Source organism: Sus scrofa, chromosome 3 (assembly GCF_054392235.1).
Source record: "Sus scrofa isolate SSC_HxYL_T2T_F1_AM1 chromosome 3, Sscrofa_HxYL_maternal_Yorkshire_Landrace_v2.0, whole genome shotgun sequence".
Classification (NCBI taxonomy): Eukaryota; Metazoa; Chordata; class Mammalia; order Artiodactyla; family Suidae; genus Sus; species Sus scrofa.
In genome coordinates this window covers 109,815,397-109,834,588 of record NC_139385.1, presented here as the reverse complement: position 1 = coordinate 109,834,588, position 19,192 = coordinate 109,815,397, and the positions used below count along the sequence as shown (strand labels likewise).

Sequence of the window (19,192 nt, the reverse complement as noted above, 5' to 3'; positions counted from 1 at the left end):
TAAGTATGTGATCACCCAGTGGCAAGTGTTGGATGCTATAAAAATACAGTTTAAGGATCACTTTAAATATTAGCACATTGAGTTATTGAGATGGTGAATAGATATGAATAGATAGCCCATGGCTTGTTGAAAAATTTCCAGTGTCAACGTCATATATAATTCAGAAAGTGCTTGTTTCAAACCCTGGGCAAGGCGGTTCTTTAGGACGTTAGTGCACCATCTCTCTTTTGATGGCTTTCAGAATAAAATTGCTATTCCTGCCCACCCCCATCCCCCCCCAAAGTGTTTATTTCAAACAACTTAGGTAGATGTGAAGACCATGTGTTCTTGGAAAGCTGTGTTACTCGAAGTAAAAAGAGTCTCCGAAGAGAGTGGCGATGATGGCATCAATGATGGTTGAAAACATGTTTGGATAAAATTATTTCCAAACTTTCAGCTCCTCCTTTAAAAATTTTGTTTCCTTAAATGTTTTTGTTTCCTTCTCATTTAAGAAGGTGGGGGATTGCCTTACATTCTCATGTCTTCATTTTGAGTATCTACCACTCATTATTTTCCCTCCCTATTTGCATCATTGTGTTGATCAAACTCTGTTTTTGATTATATAATCTTTTCCCCATTCCTTGCCCTGTATTTGGCTCCTCTTTGGTTCCTAAAAATGAGACATGAGTTCAGCCAAGTTTTAAAGTTCACTGGATATTTCCCAACATTTAAGGGTAAATGCTTATTTAGTTGGACTTAGAGTAGTTACTGTCTTTTTTTGCATGGACTGTGGAAACAAATTATCTCTGAATCAGATTTTCTAAAAGCAAAGATTATATGTGTTTTCTCCCAGAAAGGCAGAAAAGAAATAAAATAGAAACTAAATTTGAAAAGTAAAAATGATTATAAGTTCTGTCTCTCATCTCATGGAGAAATGGGAAATGTTGTTCATGCTTTATTTTTTTAAATTTACGTATAAAATGTTATTAATACTTGTGCTATACCTCACAATCTAGTGACTTTTTCTTACAAATTACTGGAGTTTAAGAATATGCGCGTGAAATAAAAGCTCATCTTAAAAAGGCAGTTATTGAATTATGCTTTAATATTTTTGTTTTCTTGTGAATTTTTAAGATAAATGAAGTGGTAATAATTAGTGAACATTGTGTGTAAAATATCTTATCTGTCTTTTGAATTAGAAACGTCTAAAAGCAGCAGAAGCTGAGAGTAAACTGAAACAAGTGTATATCCCAACTTAGTAAGTAATGGAAATCTTTTCAGTTTTTGCCATGGTATTAATTCTGTCAAAAATAAAATATGTATATTTTGGTCAGTTTCAGTCAAATTTGAATTTCTTTGTACATCTTATTTCTTCCACTACATAGCACAGTTTGCTTTCCATTATAAGGCTACTACAATGATTTTTTTTTTTTTTTTTTTTGGCCTCCAGGGCTAGGGAGGCATATGGAGTTCCAGGGCTAGGGACCAAATCCAAGGCGTAGTTGCATCTAAGCCACAGCTACAGCAATGCTGGTTCGTTAACCCATTGTGCCCGGCCAGGGATCGAGCCTGTGTCCCAGGGCTCCAGAGACGCCACCGACCCCATTGCACAACAGTGAGAACTCCACAAGGATTTTTTAAGAAAGAAAAATAGTTGGTGGGAGAAAACCCCAAGTAACCGTAGGACCAGATGAAAAATGCCATGTACCATAATTTCTATCAAAGCTGAAGGAAAACTGTTAGAAAGCTAACCTATGAAAATGTTACTTGAAGCACATGTATTTCAGAAGGCTGACAAATTTTGAAACTTCTGTATTGTATAATTTTTGTTTGGGTAATGTACATTGCCGTTTGGAGGTGTGTTGTTTATTTGTTGAGGATTTTACACTGGTTGCTTGGGGAAGGGGTTAGGAAAAGTAATTAAAGCCAAACTTTGAGATGTTGGATAAGAAATGAATAGGTTTTGATTGTTTCATATGCCTAGCATTCTAGCATTATTATCCTTTGGGTTTCGATATCATTGTCATATCAAAATGAATGCCAGTTTTCTTTTCATTTGTTACATTTTAAATGAATTATCTTTTTTTACAGTCTTGAGTTTGACAGTTCATTTGTTTAGGAAAATTTAGTTTATTGAGCCCCATGTATATAGAGCTATCCTAGTTTCTTTGGGGATAAAAATGAAATCTGCTACAAAATTCTGTGTACTAATTCAAGATTTTTCACTCTTTGGTCTCAGTACAGTTGTTTTATACCTAGCCTTTTTGTTTACTGAATTTTGATATATTCATACATACTCTTATATATAGCAGGCCTTATTGACAATGAATTGTGATAGTTCTTATTAATCTTGTATCTCAAGTGAGAGAGCATGTAATTTATAGGGTCCATAATTTTTATTCAGAGCTGAATTGTCCCTTCTGCAGAGTGATTTCTAGTATTTTAGGAAATTATATATTTTATTTGACTAAATTTATAAAAGAGCAACTCCCCAAAGAAAACAGTGTTGTGATTCATGTGTTAGATTTTCAAAAGCAAGCAAAACAGCTTTCTTATACTTTGCATTGCTGTCACATCAAAGGAAAAACACATTTAACCAGTTTTCACCAAGTAACCCAGACAATTGTTTCTATTCTGTTTTATATTGACTTTGGAGTCTTGATCTAAGTCAAAGACAATCAAAGACCAATCTGTGGGCTAGATCTGACCTGCCACCTGTTTTTATAAATAAAGCATAACTGGAATACAGGCATGTTCATTCATTTATATGTTGTATACATCTGCTTTTGTGCTGCAGTGGCAGCGTTCGGTGGTTGTGACAGAAATTATAATACCCATGAAGCTTAAAATATTTACTCTGCCAACCCTTGATCCAAGTGAATGATTTTTGGAGATTAGGACAGAGTTTCTAATCATACTTTTACAAAAGTTATATGAATCATATATGTAAATAGACGTTTGAATCAGTATTGTTGAGTTGGGTAAGAATATGAGTTCTTTGAAGAATTTCCCAATTAACTCTGAAATGCTATTTTAAAATAATAGATTAAGAATTATTATATGCTGCTATCTTTTTGAGCCTGGCAGTCTCCTATATGCAAAGCACTCTGTTCACTACTAGAGGTAGATCAGTTAAGACATTCTAGAAAACAGAGTTCCCGTCGTGGCGCAGTGGTTAACGAATCCAACTAGGAACCATGAGGTTGTGGGTTCGGTCCCTGCCTTTGCTCAGTGGGTTAACGATCCGGCGTTGCTGAGAGCTGTGGTGTAGGTTGCAGACGCGGCTCGGATCCCGCGTTGCTGTGGCTCTGGTGTAGGCCGGTGGCTACAGCTCCGATTCAACCCCTAGCCTGGGAACCTCCATATGCCGCGGGAGCGGCCCAAGAAATAGCAACAACAACAAAAAAAGACAAAAGACAAAACAAACAAACAAACAAACAAACAAAAAAAAGACATTCTAGAAAACTTCCTCCTAGACTCAAGCCTTTCATTAAAAAAAAAGAAAAACACTCTGGGAATTCCTGTTGTGGCTCAGTGGTAACAAACCCAACTAGTATCCATGAAGATGCAGGTTTGATTCCTGGCCTCACCCAGTGGGTTAAGGATCTGGTGTTGCTATGAGCTGTGGTGTAGGTCACAGATGCAGTTCAGACTTCATGTGGCTGTGGCTGTGATGTAGGCTTGCAGATGTCACTCCGACTCCGATTTGAGCCCTAGCCTGGGAACTTAGATATGCTATGGATGCAGCCCTAAAAAGACATTCTGGAGCCCACCTTCTATTGTGTGGGAGAGAGGTGCCAAACAGCTAATCACCCAGTGGGATGAGTACTCTGATGGAGGAGAGTTTTCATGAGAGTTTATACTGGGGGAGAGTTATCACACTCAGTTGATGCTGACAGGAAAGATACATTGTGGCGGTGTGAGTATGAGTGAACTCTAGAGGAAGGGTTAACCGGGTGATGGAGGCTTTCCAGGCTAATGGGATCCTGAGATGGGAAGGGGCAGAACATGGTTGAGGAGCATAGTTATGAGAGGCAGGCAGTGTGGCTGCTGTGAGGAGAGAGTGGTGAGCTGTGGGAGGCCAGCATGGTGGGCGAGGGCCAAGAGTTACCCATCTGATGAACAGTGGAAATGGATTTTAAACCAGGAAGTATCATGATCAAGTTTGTGTGTACTTTCAGATTCCTGACTATATTTTGGAAAACGGTATCAGGAATTGGGGAATGGATGTAAGGGGACCAATTACGAAGTTCCTAGAGAAGAAAGATGATAGTAACTTGACCTAGAGTTGTGGCCTGGAAATGGTACACTACTTGGAGGCGGTTGACTTGTGTGGAGGGGCAGAGGGAAGATTTAGATTGAGTCCCAGGTTTCTGGCTAGCACAGCTAACTAGGTAGATTGCTGGCTATTCACCATGGTGAGAAGCTGTGGCAGAGACCCAGGTTGGGTTATTTTGAGTTTGCTTTCTCCAAAAAGAAGTGTTAAATATACTGTCAAATATATTGGTCTTAAGCTCAGGGGAAAGTTCTGGGCTAGATGTACAAATTTGAGCTTCATCAGAATAGAGTGTTGTGTTTGAAACTATGAATGAGATTTCTTTTTTTTTTTTTTTTTTGTCTTTTTGCCTTTTCTAGGGCCAGAATTTTTTTTTTTAATTGAAGAATAGTTGATTTACATTGTTGTGTTAAATTGTACAGCAAACTGATCCAATACACACACACACACACACACATTGTTTTTCTTAAAATATTCTCTCCCATTTTGGTTTATCATAAGATACTGAATATAGTTCCCTGTGCTATACAGTAAGATCTTGATGTTTATCATATAATGCAGCTTTGAAAACTTTAAAAAAATGTTTGTCTTAACAGTAAAAATTTATTCAAATGGTCACTTTGACACCAGCCATTTGTTTCCTGAGGATTAATCTGTAGGTATTTGGTTTTGCAAAACATATTTTAAGTGGTTCACTTGTCTGCATTCAGTCTCTGCACTCATTTTCCCACTCATTTTCCTTTTGTGATTATTATAATTAAGGCCAGTGGTTTATTCAGTCAAATAACATTCTAGATTAAGTTGAACAACTAAAGTTGTTTTTACTCTCTTTCTTTTTTTAGGCAGCTCAACTATAAATTTGTATTAGCTCTCTTTTAACACATATATTTGGCCCCTAGGTTAATTGTTAGAAATTTTTATATTTGGACAAGGCCTTCTGACATTGTCATCCATTTGACTTTAAGGGGCCATCGTTTCTGTTAGTAGATTTTTAAAAATCAAAAATATTTTTTACATACCCTTGGAAATCGTAGTCTTTCTGAATCACCACTTTTAATTTTGTGTGTTTCCGAATGAAAACTGTAAGAGGACCAGTACATTATCTCTGTTTTAAAATGTGCTTTTGAAGCCAATTTGGGAGTTCCCTTCATGGCTCAGCAGTTGACAAACCTGACTAGGATCCATGAGGACAAAGGTTCGATCCCTGGCCTTGCTCAGTGGGTTAAGGATCTGGGATTGCTGTGAGCTGTGGTGTAGGTCGAAGATGTGGCTCAGATCCTGTGTTGCTGTGGCTGTGGTGTAGGCTGGCAGCAGCTGTAGCTCCGATTAGACCCCTAGCTTGGGATCCATATGCCATGGGTGCGGCCATTAAAAAAAAAAAAAAAAGCCTATTTGTCTTCAGAAAACATTGCTGGCACAGATTAGAAGTCTAAACAATAGTCCTGTTTATACAATAGGACCCTCAGTGCACACAAGGTTAAGTAATTTCTTCTGGTGTGGTGATAAGTATCACCTTAGAATTACATTAACAGCACCAGAAAGAAATCTTATTTTGCAGTCAGGTCAAGTTTACGTATTAGACTTCACTGGTAAGTGTAAGTGTGAGAATGAGAAACAGCAAAAATCAAACCCACGAGCCTACTCCATGTTGAAACTGCAAGTGTCCTGATAGTTCTGAATTCTTGTTATTTCACTGGCCATGGGAAGATAGAATATGGTCTGCATTTAGTCATTTAGCATTCATTTCTAACAAATGCTTTACTAATTTACTTTGCTTAATCGTCTGCTCAAGAAATACACATGAAAGCTCCTCTAGGATGAAGACTGTTTAATGCTGGCACTTTTGTTTGCTAGGCACTGTATAAATATATGTTAAATGAATTAGTGTATTGAGGACATACTGTGTACACCTGTGCAGTATTCTTGGACATGGCTGATAAGCAGGAGGGTTAGCCTACCCTAGAGGGGAAGAAGTTAGCCATATTTGCACAGTAAATACCAAGATAATCTGGGCTGCATGTTAGTGAGGAATTATGGCCTCTGGAAATCTGATGGATGTTACCTTTTTCCTCTTAAAAAGGAATACCTCAAAATGCATGTATTAATTTTTCTAATTTCAAGTGCTGTGTAATCTTCCTCATAAAAATTCATACGTAGTAGGAATTATGAGTGGTCAGTCTCCTGAAGTGCTGACTGAGAGACCTGCCCTGTTGATATGCATGGTGTCACTGTTAAACATGTGGCTTTTGTGCGGTCCCCTTGAGAGTCAGTGCGTGGAGTCAACAGCTGTCACACCAGCAGCAAGAATGGGACCGTGGTTTTCTCTAAACAAATACAACCACATAGCCTTTGGCTTAATTTATCTGCTCTGAAAATTACTTTATTTTCTCAGGAGAATTTTATGATAAGTGGTAAAGCTTAATAACTTGTATCTTTCAAAAGCATTAGAGGGTGTCCTAAGGAAATTTTGCTTGGGTGGAGAAGAGATAGGGCTGTATTTATTTTGTAAGTGTCATGCTTAAGAGATTGGTTTTTACATAGATTTGGTTTGTAAAGATAAATTGTTTGGGTTCATTTTAACCCTTACTTTGACCAGTGTATTTCTTCTTCACCGAACATTCAAATGTTTATGTGTAGTTAAGATAAATCAGTAATGAAATGTAGAGGCTTTTGCTTTGTTAAACGAATCTTCACTTTATATTTCATTGAAAGCAGCAAACCAAATCCCAACCAAATATCCACCAGCAATGGCAAACCTGGCGCTGTGAATGGAGCCGTGGGAACCACGTTCCAGCCGCAGAATCCTCTCCTAGGGCGAGCCTGTGAGAGCTGCTATGGTAAGTTTTCTCCAGCAGGATGGCCTATCGTTGGCGAAGGCGGGGATCTGTGCTGTCTCTGTGGGGTGGGAGGTATGGAGGTGAAGCAGGTTAGTAACCACACAGAATTCACAATAACGCAGTTTCAGAGTGAAAAGGTGCCCATCCTTCCCTTCTGCCTGGACAAAATTTAAGTAGTGGGTTTCTTTTGATTGGCTTCTATGGCGTCCTCTGTTGATTATTCCTCAGTAGTATGTGCCAGGCTGTGTGCAGAGCTATTACTAGCTTTGTGCAAACCAAGGTCCCATGGAAATAAACAACCCCCTTTTGGGAGTTCCTCAGTATATTTTGATACATTAAAGGCTAGAAATAATTCTTTAGGAAGAATCTATGTGTGGATAAACTGCTGTTTATAATCCTCATACCTGGTTCCCTTAGAGTACTGGTTTGGAAGGTAGTGTTTTATGATACTTTTGGCCTCAGGGGCCCAGTATGTTTACCAGCATTTATCCATATAAAAAATGTTTCCAAAGCCAGCAGTATTATATTTGCCCCGGATGTTAAACTGGGTTGCTGAGACGAGCTGTTAGGTAGTCAATACATTTTTTTGTGTTTATTTAAAACCTGAAACAACAATGTAATCTCTTAAGTGGGGCATTGGTGACACACTCATCTGTTTCTTTCCAAGCAAAGTGGCCCCGGGTGGAAGAGGGAGGGACACTAATATTTATTAATAGTCTACTTGGTGCCCAGTTTTTCCCTCTTGGCAGCTCTTTGGGAGGTGGGGTAGGTAGCCTGCTGTACTTAGGACATTTGTGACTCTGCTCCATACCCCACACCAGGCTTTGGCTTTAGAAAAGGCTTTAAAACCAAATCATGTAATTATCTTTCCTGCAACCAGGGAAGATGTGAGCTAGACAGATTGCTATTTTCATAAAAATAGCACATGTCTAACCATTTTCTACCCTATGAGGAACAAAAGGAAACACTTTATGGAAAATTAGATTCTTTTGGTCGAAATTTTACATAGATTGTATAACTGTTTCTGAATTGGGAATTCTTAGATTTTGAATTTCATTTATATTTAAATGAAAATAAAAAGAATCCTGCAGACAGGTGGTGGTGGTTTAAATGTGTCTTATTTTTGCCTTACAAACCCCTTCACATTATATGTAGTCTCATAGGTCCTTTTAAATAGTTATTCCATCATTTTTACATGTGCATGACAAGTGATTTTAATTTTATAGTATTTATTTTAGGTCCATATATTAAATAATCTATCATAAACTGTATCTTAATATACATAGAAAATTTATCTTTATAGAATGATTGAATTTGTTGTTTTCTATTTATCACTCTTTAATTGAATTTGAGTTAATTATATATAAGAGAAAGTTGTTTGGGAGTTCTCCTATGGCACAGCAGGTTAAGGATCCAGTTTTGTCCCTGTAGTGGCTCGAGTTTGCTGCTGTAGTGTGGGTTTGTCCCTGGTCCAGGAACTTAACTTCCACATGGAGGGTGTGGCCAAAAACAAACAAACAAAAAAAACTAAACTTTGAAAGAAAGAGAAAACTTAAAAAAAAAAAAAGAGAGGGAGAGAGAGGAGTTCCTATTGTGGCTCAGCAGGTTAAGGACCTGATGTTGTCTCTCTGAGGACGGAGTTCGATCCCTGGCCTTGCTCAGTGGGTTCAGGATCCGATGTTGCCATGAGCTATGGCATAGACTTCAGATGCGGCTGAGATACAGTGTTCTATGGCTGTATCATAGGCCCCAGCTGCAGCTCCAATTCGATCCCTGACCCGGCAATTTCCACATGCCCTAAGTGTGGCTGTAAAAAGAAAAAATAAAAGAGGTATTTGTTGACAAATTATTAAAATGATGTGTCATGACTAATTTGGGTAAAAATGTATATTTAAATATGAGTGAAATTTTATATTCAGAATCCAAAATATGTCCATGCCTAATATTTAGGATTCTTAAAATTGATGTTTAAAAATGAAATCATCTTGACTCATCATCTTTACTATATGTTTTAAATTACAAGAGGAAAGCTGTGATTTGCAAAGAGTTGTGTCTGTCCCATCTCCCCCCACCCCATAAGACATGATCGGTTCACAGTATTATTTTCAATAAACTAAGAAACAGTTTTATTATAATGATCGCTATATTGCCTCTTGACACTTGACAACTGGTTTGTGAAGTGTGTGTTGACACCTTGATGTGCTATTTGAACATCTTGACTTGAAGGTAATTTACAGATGGAGAGAAGAATATTCATTCCTAGGTATGCTCACAGATTCCAGTAATTTTTATGTACCTCATCAACTTAATGTTCATTGTCTGTGTTTTCCGTCTTAAACTTCAGATCAATTGTGGGAATACTTTAAATGTTACATAGCAGTAATTTAAACTGCAGAGTAAAATAACACAGGTTTTAGTGTTTAAGGAATAAATCAACCAAGTTATCAGGTCGTAAGCATGCTGTCATCTCACTGTACATGCTAGAGACTTACAGTCTGGAACAGGATTCTGTTTTTAAAAGGAAAAATAGTAACATCATTATTTTATGAGTTCCTGCTGGGCATAGTGGGTTGATAAGGTCCTGGCATTGCCACAGCTGTGGTGTAGATCTAGGTTGCAGCTGGGGCTCAGATTCAGTCCCTGGCTTGGGAACTTCCATAGGCTGTGGGTACAGCTGAAAAAGGGAAAAAAATTATTTTATCTATTGATTAAAATAAAGGAATGGAAAACAGGTACTATTTCTTTCAAACTTCTACTTTTATCAGTGAGATCCCATCTAAGCACTTTAAACCCTGAAGGAGTTTCTGAACCATAAGTTTGGAAACCTGGAAATAGTTTTTTTTTTTTTTTTTTTTTTTTTGGTCTTTTTGCCATTTCTTGGGCCGCTCCCGCAGCATATGGAGATTCCCAGGCTAGGGATCTAATCAGAGCTGTAGCCGCCAGCCTACGCCAGAGCCACAGCAACGCAGGATCCGAGCCGTGTCTGCGACCTACACCACAGCTCATGGCAATGCCGGATCGTTAACCCACTGAGCAAGGGCAGGGATCGAACCTGCAACCTCATGGTTCCTAGTCAGATTCGTTAACCACTGCACCATGACGGGAACTCCCCTGGAAATAGTTTAATAATACTGTTCTGATAACTTATTTCCACAAATATACACTATAGAGGATATTTTTAGTTAATAAAAACTTCTTCAGCAGCAGGACACATAATATAGGGCACTTCACCTAATAGCCCCTCTTAATAAGGGCCATTGGTACTTGATACATGAATAATTGGTTTAATGAATTCTGACTTGAAAAATCCATGTGTATATTAGACTTTCATGTGTGCTGGGTAAATCAGGATAAGAAAAATACCATTGTAAACTAAAGATGGTTTTGGAATGTTTTTGAAATACTCGATTGTATGTATAATGATGTTATAATTGTATTGCATTTTTTGTTTTTTTCTTATTTTTCCTCCACCTTTAGCTACACAGTCTCATCAGTGGTATTCTTGGGGCCCACCCAATATGCAGTGTAGATTATGTGCAACCTGTTGGCTCTATTGGAAGAAGTATGGAGGCCTGAAAATGCCCACCCAATCAGAAGAGGAGAAGTTATCTCCCAGCCCAACTACAGAGGTACACAAGCAGTAATCTTTATAGTGCTGAGAAATGTCATGGTTTTCAGCGGCTGGATCACTCCTTGGAAACAGAAGTATAGTATAGGATAACTTAAAAACAAATAAAACTAATAGTACTGAAATGTCTAGGGTGGGCATGGAGAAGGGTAGGGACAAATCCAATTTTTTCAGGTATTCAAAATATTGGTCAGGAGTCCCGGGCATGGCTCAGTGGTTAACAAACCCAACGAGTATCCATGAGGATGCAGGTTCCATCCCTGGCCTTGCTCAGTGGGTTAAGAATCCAGCTTTGGCCATGAGCTGGTAGGTCACAGACGCAGCCTGGATCCTGCATTGCTGTGGCTGTGGTGTAGGCTGGCAGCTGCAGCTCCAATTTGACCCCTGGCCTGGGAACCTCCTTCAAGTGCAGCCCTGAAAAGCCAAAATATATATATTGGCTTGTGAGATTACTCAGAAAAAAGAAGAACAATGGGGGGGGGCGTGTCAGCATGAGTGGAGAGTTTACCAATAAAATGTTTAAATGGCTTTTGTGGAAACAGTTTGCAATAGTTAAGGTATAATTTTGATGACATTCGCACAGATGGCAGATATCAAGCACCTTTGTCTATGGGGGAGAGAACATTCTTTTGGAGAGCTAATAAGATTTAAGGACCCCCTTCAGAATTTTTTAAAAGTAATCTAATTAACCCCTGGCCTTTTTTTTTTTTTTTTTTTTTTTACTATTGTGAATGTGATTTTGGATTGTTAAGGTCAATTTAGAAGAAAAAAGTAAAGGACCACAGGCAACCCCCACTTCCACCCCATTTCCTTCTCTACTTCTCAAAAGTATTTACTTTTAAATTCTCTCCCACTGTATTAAGTTATAGACATTCCAGTGAAAGACATAAAAACTGCACTTTGACAGAAAGCAAGTTGTACTGTATTTGACAAGTTCTATTCTTCACATGTTTGCTGGTGTCTGATTTTGCAGGATCCTCGAGTTAGAAGTCACATGTCTCGCCAGGCCATGCAGGGGATGCCAGTCCGAAACACTGGGAGTCCAAAGTCTGCAGTGAAGACCCGCCAAGCTTTCTTCCTTCACACTACATATTTCACAAAATTTGCTCGTCAGGTCTGCAAAAATACCCTTCGGCTGCGGCAGGCAGCAAGACGGCCGTTTGTTCCTATTAATTATGCTGCCATTAGGGCAGAATGTAAGATGCTTTTAAATTCTTAACCTTATATGTTGTGCTTCTGACCATTTTTTTTTCTCTCTCTCTCTCTCTCTGTTTTTGTTTGCAATAAACATAAGTTCTTGTGTACAGCCTTTTATTTGGTTTATTTTTTTTTTAACATTGTTTTGTCTGCTGCCATTTGTATCATACCAACTTGAAAACATTGAAACTTCTGCAGCCTTTATGAGAAAGCAGTGCTCAAAAGATTGGTGGGAGGTGATTCTATACAGTGGGGTTTCGTGATGGAATTGGCCTAGAAGCCCTTATTGTGGAGCCACTTTTACCTATAAGGTAGAATAAAATTTGCCAGTTTACACTAATGAGAAATTGTATGTTGTTATAAACCTCTCAATTTCCCACAAATCTTTGACAATTATCATACCATAGTCTGGAAATTCACAGTGTTTCATAACAAATTAGAAGATTTAGCAAATTACAAATGAACTTTTAAAGTCTTTTGGGTGAATTTTCTGAAAACACACATTTAATTTTTTCAAGCTAAATGTCTGAATTTGTGGTTGAGCATCTTTCTATTTGTCCAATTTGGTTTCCATTTCATAATCATATACCATATATAATACCACACCATTTACATGACTTTATTACTCTCATTTTCAACACATTCAGTCTTGCTTATGTTTTGTTGTTATTGTTAGAACAAAGGTCACATGTACCAGTGAATTTCAGGCTGTTCTGTTATGAACAACCTAAATGTGTTTATAATTTGTGTGTGAGCTCTGATTCTAATCTTGCTTCTTTTAGTTACATTCCTGGTTAACATGTTAGAGCCGGGCAATCCTTTCCTTAGCCTAAAGGATAAGAGAATTTGCTGTCTGGTCTAACAGATAGGAAATCTTAAAGATACTCAGTAGACACTTTTCTGTGAGATAAGGAGTTTCTTATTATGCCATGTTTTGATTTAAAGAGGGTATCTATAGAAGAAGTAATTGAAAGGTGTTTTTTGTTCCTAAAGATAATTTACCAACAGAACAGTTGAAAGCCTTTAAAACCTACAGGTAAATGCTTTATAAGAAAAAAAGTGTTTTGTCAAGGGAGTTGAAATTGGAAGTAATCTCTGTGTCCCGTGGAGGGGAAATTTAGCGACACTAGACTCATGTATATTTGAGAATTTAGGAATAGATTGAGGTTTTCTGCTAGCATTTCTGAGTTGATGGGTTTATATGGTTGTCACTTTCTTACAATTTTAAGGAACTGGAAAATATTTATATCCATCTAAACTGCCTAGCTGATTTAAGACACTTAAATTTCTTAAATATTAGAGAAGAATAAAATTAAGAAAATGAATGAAATTCTTCCGTTAAAATTGGCCAGGATCCAGGATCATCTTTGTTCCTGTGAATGGAAAAGAAACCATCACTAACTAAATTGGCTTCTAAGGAAGCATCTGTTTCCATTAAGCATCTGTTAATTTCTTAATTTGCAGATTGTCTTTATTTTGATTATCTTTCAATGATGTATATTTTTGTAACCTCGTTTTAATTTTTCTCAATTGAAAGGCTGTGCTACTAAAAAAATGGGTCAAGATTAAATTACCTGTATTTTATTTCTATAAACATACAGCTGTAATGATGATGATGATAGAAGAACAGAGTAATTTTTTGTGGTGAGATTAAAGGAGGATATTTTATATTTAACTTCATTCATCAAGCTAAATATATAATCAGATTTTCAGAATAATTTTACCTTGAGATTTAAAATTATACAGTTTCAGCACCCTACCCAGTCCCCCCCGCCCGACCGCCAGACAAAAAGACAAACAAACAACTCTTTCCCTAGCATCTAATTGCTTCTTACATTATCTTCTCCCTTCTTATATACTTACCTTGTTACAGCCTCTTTAGCAAATTCCTTTATCTTGGCTTTTTAGCAAGAAGTTAGGTGTTAATAATCTGATGTCCATATGCAACTATGTTTGGTCCACTGGGAGGGTAAAGCTATATTTTCTTTCTTTCTTTTTTAAGTAAGCTTTCCTTGGTTTTTCAAAGGCATTGGTGGCCCCGTACCTCCCCTGAAAAGTTAAGAATCACTATGATGCAGAATGAATGCACTTTCAGATCAGGTGAAAATTCCTAATTCTAAAGACATTGGTGGATCAAGAGCTCCAATGAATGCATTTAGAGTAGTTCTTCATAGTATTGGAAGAGGCAAATAGTTTTTCCCTGTGAACTTGAGACTCATCCTCTTGTAAGAACGGTAGAAGTTGACCCCTTCCATGGCTTCTGGCCTTGGCAGCACCATCACGTCCAATATCATAGCCAAAGTTTGTGAGGTGCATGAGAGTGAAGGAGTGGGGAGCTGAGGAGGTAAATTCTTAGTTACACGGGGGAGAGCATAGTCAAAACTTTGAGTTCTTGCAAATTCTTGTTTAGAGGTTTTAATTTGTTATGGCAGCAGTCTGGTCTTTATTTTCATTAAGAAACTAGTGTTAAGGAATACAGTTTAGTGAGAAAGGGAGTCTTTGTTTGCATATTTATAAAGTATTCCAAGGGAAGTATAAGAAGTAGAATCTCTGGAAAGAGAAGCTGAGAGGCTGAGGGAAAGGAGTGGGGAAGATTTCACAATCTTCATCCTTTTAAACTTTTTCAATTTTGAGTCATGGGAATATGTTTCCTATTAAAAAGTAACTTAAGAAGTTCTCTGGTGGCTCAGCAGGTTAAGGATCCAGTGTTGTCTCTGCTGTGGCTAGGGTTGCTGCTGTGGTGTGGGTTTGATCCCCAGCCCCAAAATATGGGCATGCTGTGAGTGTGGCCAAAAAAAAAAAGTGATTTAAAAACTAAGATAAGTATGTAGTATGACCAACCTGTGTTAAAAACTATAATTATATATATATATATATATAATATATATATACACACACACACTTATATGTCTACTTAGTTTTACCCCACTATATATGTACCAAATCTCAAAATACCTATTTATTTTAAAAATATATGTGAATATATACGTCCATGCTAAAAATTGCTAACGGTACAGTGCCTGAGCCGGTTCTACCATGTAGATAGTGATTATTAAAAATGGGTTGCTAAACCAAAAAACCAAAACATTGCATAAAGAAAAGTCCTTGATAAGATTCGCAGACCAGTAGAATGGCTGTAACACAGCATCAAGTTTCAGACAGCCCATCTCTTCTCCCCCTTGACGCCCCTCCCCTCAGTAAAACAAACAAACAAAAAACCATGATGCACTTGTTCTTGTCATTAGACATTACCACTGAGTTACCGGATGACTCGTCAAAGATCTGTAAAATCCCCCATCTTTTCATGAGCACAGGGTTTCTGTGCTTAGGGACCAGAGACTGAGGTTAAATAGAAGTAGGTATACATTAACAGCATTGCATAGATGAAGGAAATGTGCTTGGAGAAGTGGCCAAGCTACTTCTGTTGCTTTCACGCAAAATTAAGCAGATTCTGAGTTGACAACACTCCAGACTTGAATCGCAGCACCCTTTCCCAGTATGAACTTCGAGAGGAACTTGGAGCCCCTTTTTCTGCTTTTTGTTTGTTTGTTTGTTTTGGCCTGGCAGCATGCTGGAATTCCCAGGTCAGGAATCAAACCTGCACCAGAGCAGTGACAACGTTTTAACCTGCTGAGGCACCAGGAACTCCCCTTTCTTCTGTTTGAAGATGCTAATTCAACTTCAGAAGCATCCCAAGGGCTCATATTCAAAGGAAACTTGTTATATATTTTATGAGTTTTTTCCAAAAGTTTCTCCGCAGAAGTTACTTCTAATAATTGTATAAAATTTTGCAAACGTTTAAGTTCTAACATTAGGAGAGAAGTCTTAGCTTATTTTGGTAGTTTATTATTTTAATAATAAGTTGTCTTTGGATACTTTAAATTTTCCTAAAGGTACAAAAATGTTTACAGATCTTAACGCCATTCCTATTGTGTGCAACAAATATCTTTGTACAGATATCATTTAAGACTAATGTGTGAGATGTGCATGTAGCTTACAGGATAGATTCCCTAAAAGTCAAACATCTGGGTCAAGTAACGTGCATTTTGAATTCTCATAGTCACTACCCAGTTGCCCTCAGAAAAACTATGATTTATACTCCTCCCCAGTGTCTAGAGAGTGCCTATTTTTCTAGAACCTCACCGGCAATGCTATTCATCTCTGAAACCCTTAACTAGTTGACAGGTGACGTGTGAGTTATATCAGCTTTCATTTCGCATTTGAATGAAGTAGGAATTTTTGCATATGTTTGAAAAACGTTTGTATTGCCTTTTTTGTCTAATGTTTTTGCCCCTGGCATGTTTTCTATTGAAAGTCTTGCTGACTGGAGTTCCCATCGTGACTCAGCATTTAGCAAACCCAACTAGCATCCATGAGGACATGAGTTCAATCCCTGGCCTCGCACTCAGTGGGTTAAGAATCCGGTGTTGCCATGCGCTGTGGTGTAGGTCGCAGATGCTGCTGGCATTGATGTTGCTGTGGCTGTGGTGTAGGCCAGAAGCTACAGCTCCGATTGGACCCCTAGCTTGGGAACCTTCATATGCCATGGGTGTGGCCGTAAAAAAAAGACCAAAAAAAAAAAAAAAAAAAAAGTCTTACTGACTTGTTTAAACTTTTTAATTTTAAGGAAGTTAGGTTTGATTTCTAATGCAGATATTTCCCCCATTTTGTTTTAAATTCTGTTCATGTTGTATTTACCAAGCAGATTTTTTTAAGGAGTTGAATTTATCCTTTTTTTTTTTTTTTTTTTTAATGGCACGTGAGTTTTGTGTCTTGTTTAGAAATGACTTTGTAATTCCCATAAGAAAATTCTATGGGAAGTTCCTTTGTGGCACAGCAGGTTAAGGATCCACATTGCCGCAGCAATGGTGCAGGCTGCAACTGTGGCACAGGTTCAATCACTGGCCTGGGAACATCCACAAGCCATGGGTGCAGCCAAAAAAAGAAAAAAAAAATTCTATGGATGGTTCTCCTTTAATAGCAATTTTGAAGGCCCATGTGAGATATTTTTGTGAATTTTAATGTAGTGTGTACATTTTGCAAGTTTTCTGTTTTATTCCCCTAATATTTCCAAACTACTTTAGAAAGCTGGCCGATGAGTTGCAAAATAAATAAATAAATAAGTTTTTCCAGATTTACCTCAAAGAGATACAGATCAATCATCCTCTAGGAAGTCAGGGAAATGTGTCTCATGCTCAATCAGGTGACTGGAGTGAGATGAAGATGCTCTCCCTCTGGGTGGATTTTGATTTCTTATGGTTTCTTTGGGCATTTCTCAGGTTGCTTTCTTTACCTGTGTGCTTTTAAATGCATGCTAATTAATTATCTCTTTAAATAGAGTTAGTTGAATAATTTGAAAACAAGGTACCACTGGCCTGGTCTTGAGTGCAGACCAAGATTCTTTTTTTTTTTTTTGTCTTTTGTTGTTGTTGTTGTTGCTATTTCTTGGGCCGCTCCCGCGGCATATGGAGATTACCAGGCTAGGGGTTGAATCGGAGCTGTAGCCACCGGCCTACGCCAGAGCCACAGCAACGCGGGATCCGAGCCGCGTCTGCAACCTACACCACAGCTCACAGCAACGCCGGATCGTTAACCCACTGAGTAAGGGCAGGGACCGAACCCGCAACCCCATGGTCCCTAGTCGGATTCATTAACCACTGCGCCATGACGGGAACTCCTCAAGATTTTTTTTAACCAACTGAAGTACAGACCTGCTCATCCTATGTTGATGACCATCCCCTAGGAACAGAAGCTATTTTTTTCTGTTTGTATTCAGTATAATCACTGAATGGATGCAGTTTTTATGTTAAACAGTGACGAGGTAGTCTTAACACCCACCTTTCATCCTAATTTATTCATAGTTGAGACTGATAATTCTTGCCACCAACTACTTCCTTTAAAATATAATGAGGATTGATGAAACATGGATCCTTCTAAAGAGCTTTGATCTCCCACTCAAGTGCTCTGTAAATTGTCACTTGGAACATTGCATAATTAATCCTACTAATTTAGTGAGAAATTAAAAGCAGATTAGTATGGTAAAGTGAAATGTCTTTGGGTATTGTGTTGGTGACTCCTTTGATGGGTTTGTTGGTTATTGTCAAGGTGACAGTCACGTGGGAGTTCATCACTCGAAGTCACATTGGCACTTTTTCTTTGGGACTTATAGACTGGAACAAAGAACAGTTAAACTTACTACTAGTAATGTAGTAATGGATTTTGTCCAAAATATTGAGGAAACACTAAGATGGTTCATTCAAGCTTTATTTTATCGATAGGAAAGAAATTTTTTTCTCTTGTCTTCTTCCCAAATAGAACTTGAATTTTAGGTGAATTAGAAATATAAGGAATTATTTAGTGTTAACTCACAGTGATGTGACAGGTGTTCGATCCTTGCAGGGTTTGGGCTGCTTTTTAATGTTTGTTTAGATTACCCCTCTAAAATATGCTTATTCTATTTCTGCCAGTATCTTCACTATTATTCAACAACAGGTGAAAAGCTTCGTAGCTTAGTAATTTTTTTTTCCCCCGCAGAGGAAATAAGCTGAATAGGAAGAAAAGAAATTGGCCACTTATAGTTGCCAGTGGTTGCATTGTAATTAGCCAGTGCTTGGGATACATGTTCAGATTCCAGGCTCTCTACTGTATGTGCTTTTGTCAATTTCAATATCTTAAAATGCTACTTTCCCATGTTTTTCTGTTTAATAGTTAATAGATGAGAATTTCCTTGATGAAAGGGCTAGAGCTTATGAAAAAGTTAATTTTTAATTTTAAATTATTTGAGGTTCCAGATTGAATTATACATTTTGACACTAAGAGCGCAGAGAATCCCTACGCATGTCAAAAGAAATTTCCTCTATGTAGCCTAGAAAAATGGTTTGAGCCACAGAAAATCTGTAGGACATTTTTGTCAAAAATTTGAAGGTGAAGAAAACGCATCAACTTAGCAGAATCATTTCTGCTAAAGCTATTCTGTTAAGCTTTATGACAATATCTGCAAATTTAAAAAAACATTTCAATACACATGTTTTTGTTGTTGTTGCTTCAAACTCTATAACTTAACTCTTTGGTAAGAGAGGTAGCCGTGTTGCACATCTATTCTTCCATCCTAATGACAGCTAATTAAAATGTGGATTGTGTTTGTGCTGTGTGCTTTATTTTTCTCTGTGTGAAATGTATATGGTAGGCTATGAGGAACACGATGTGAACTTTTAGGAACTAATACCCATCACAGTACTTTACTGTTCTGACTGTTGGATGAAGTACTCTTGTCTG

General features: G+C 37.8%; 1 protein-coding gene across 28 annotated transcripts in view; it reads left to right on the top strand.

Moving 5' to 3' along the window:
- The window catches only part of MTA3 (metastasis associated 1 family member 3), a 229,338-nt gene that overhangs the window by 189,792 nt on the left and 20,354 nt on the right, over positions 1–19,192 (top strand). For 11 of the 28 annotated variants that reach the window (XR_014842082.1, XR_014842080.1, XM_085019424.1 and 8 more), the window contains 4 exons: positions 1,179–1,237; positions 6,971–7,092; positions 10,570–10,721; positions 11,694–11,916. Coding sequence is in view for 24 of the 28 variants with exons in the window: in XM_085019424.1 (XP_084875550.1) it covers positions 1,179–1,237; positions 6,971–7,092; positions 10,570–10,721; positions 11,694–11,916 (556 nt within the window). In the remaining 4 variants the exon portion in view is untranslated. Of the gene's footprint in view, positions 1–1,178; positions 1,238–6,967; positions 7,093–10,569; positions 10,722–11,693; positions 12,027–19,192 lie in introns of those variants that run through there. The other 17 variants (XR_014842081.1, XR_014842079.1, XM_085019420.1 and 14 more) reach the window with 3 other exon arrangements.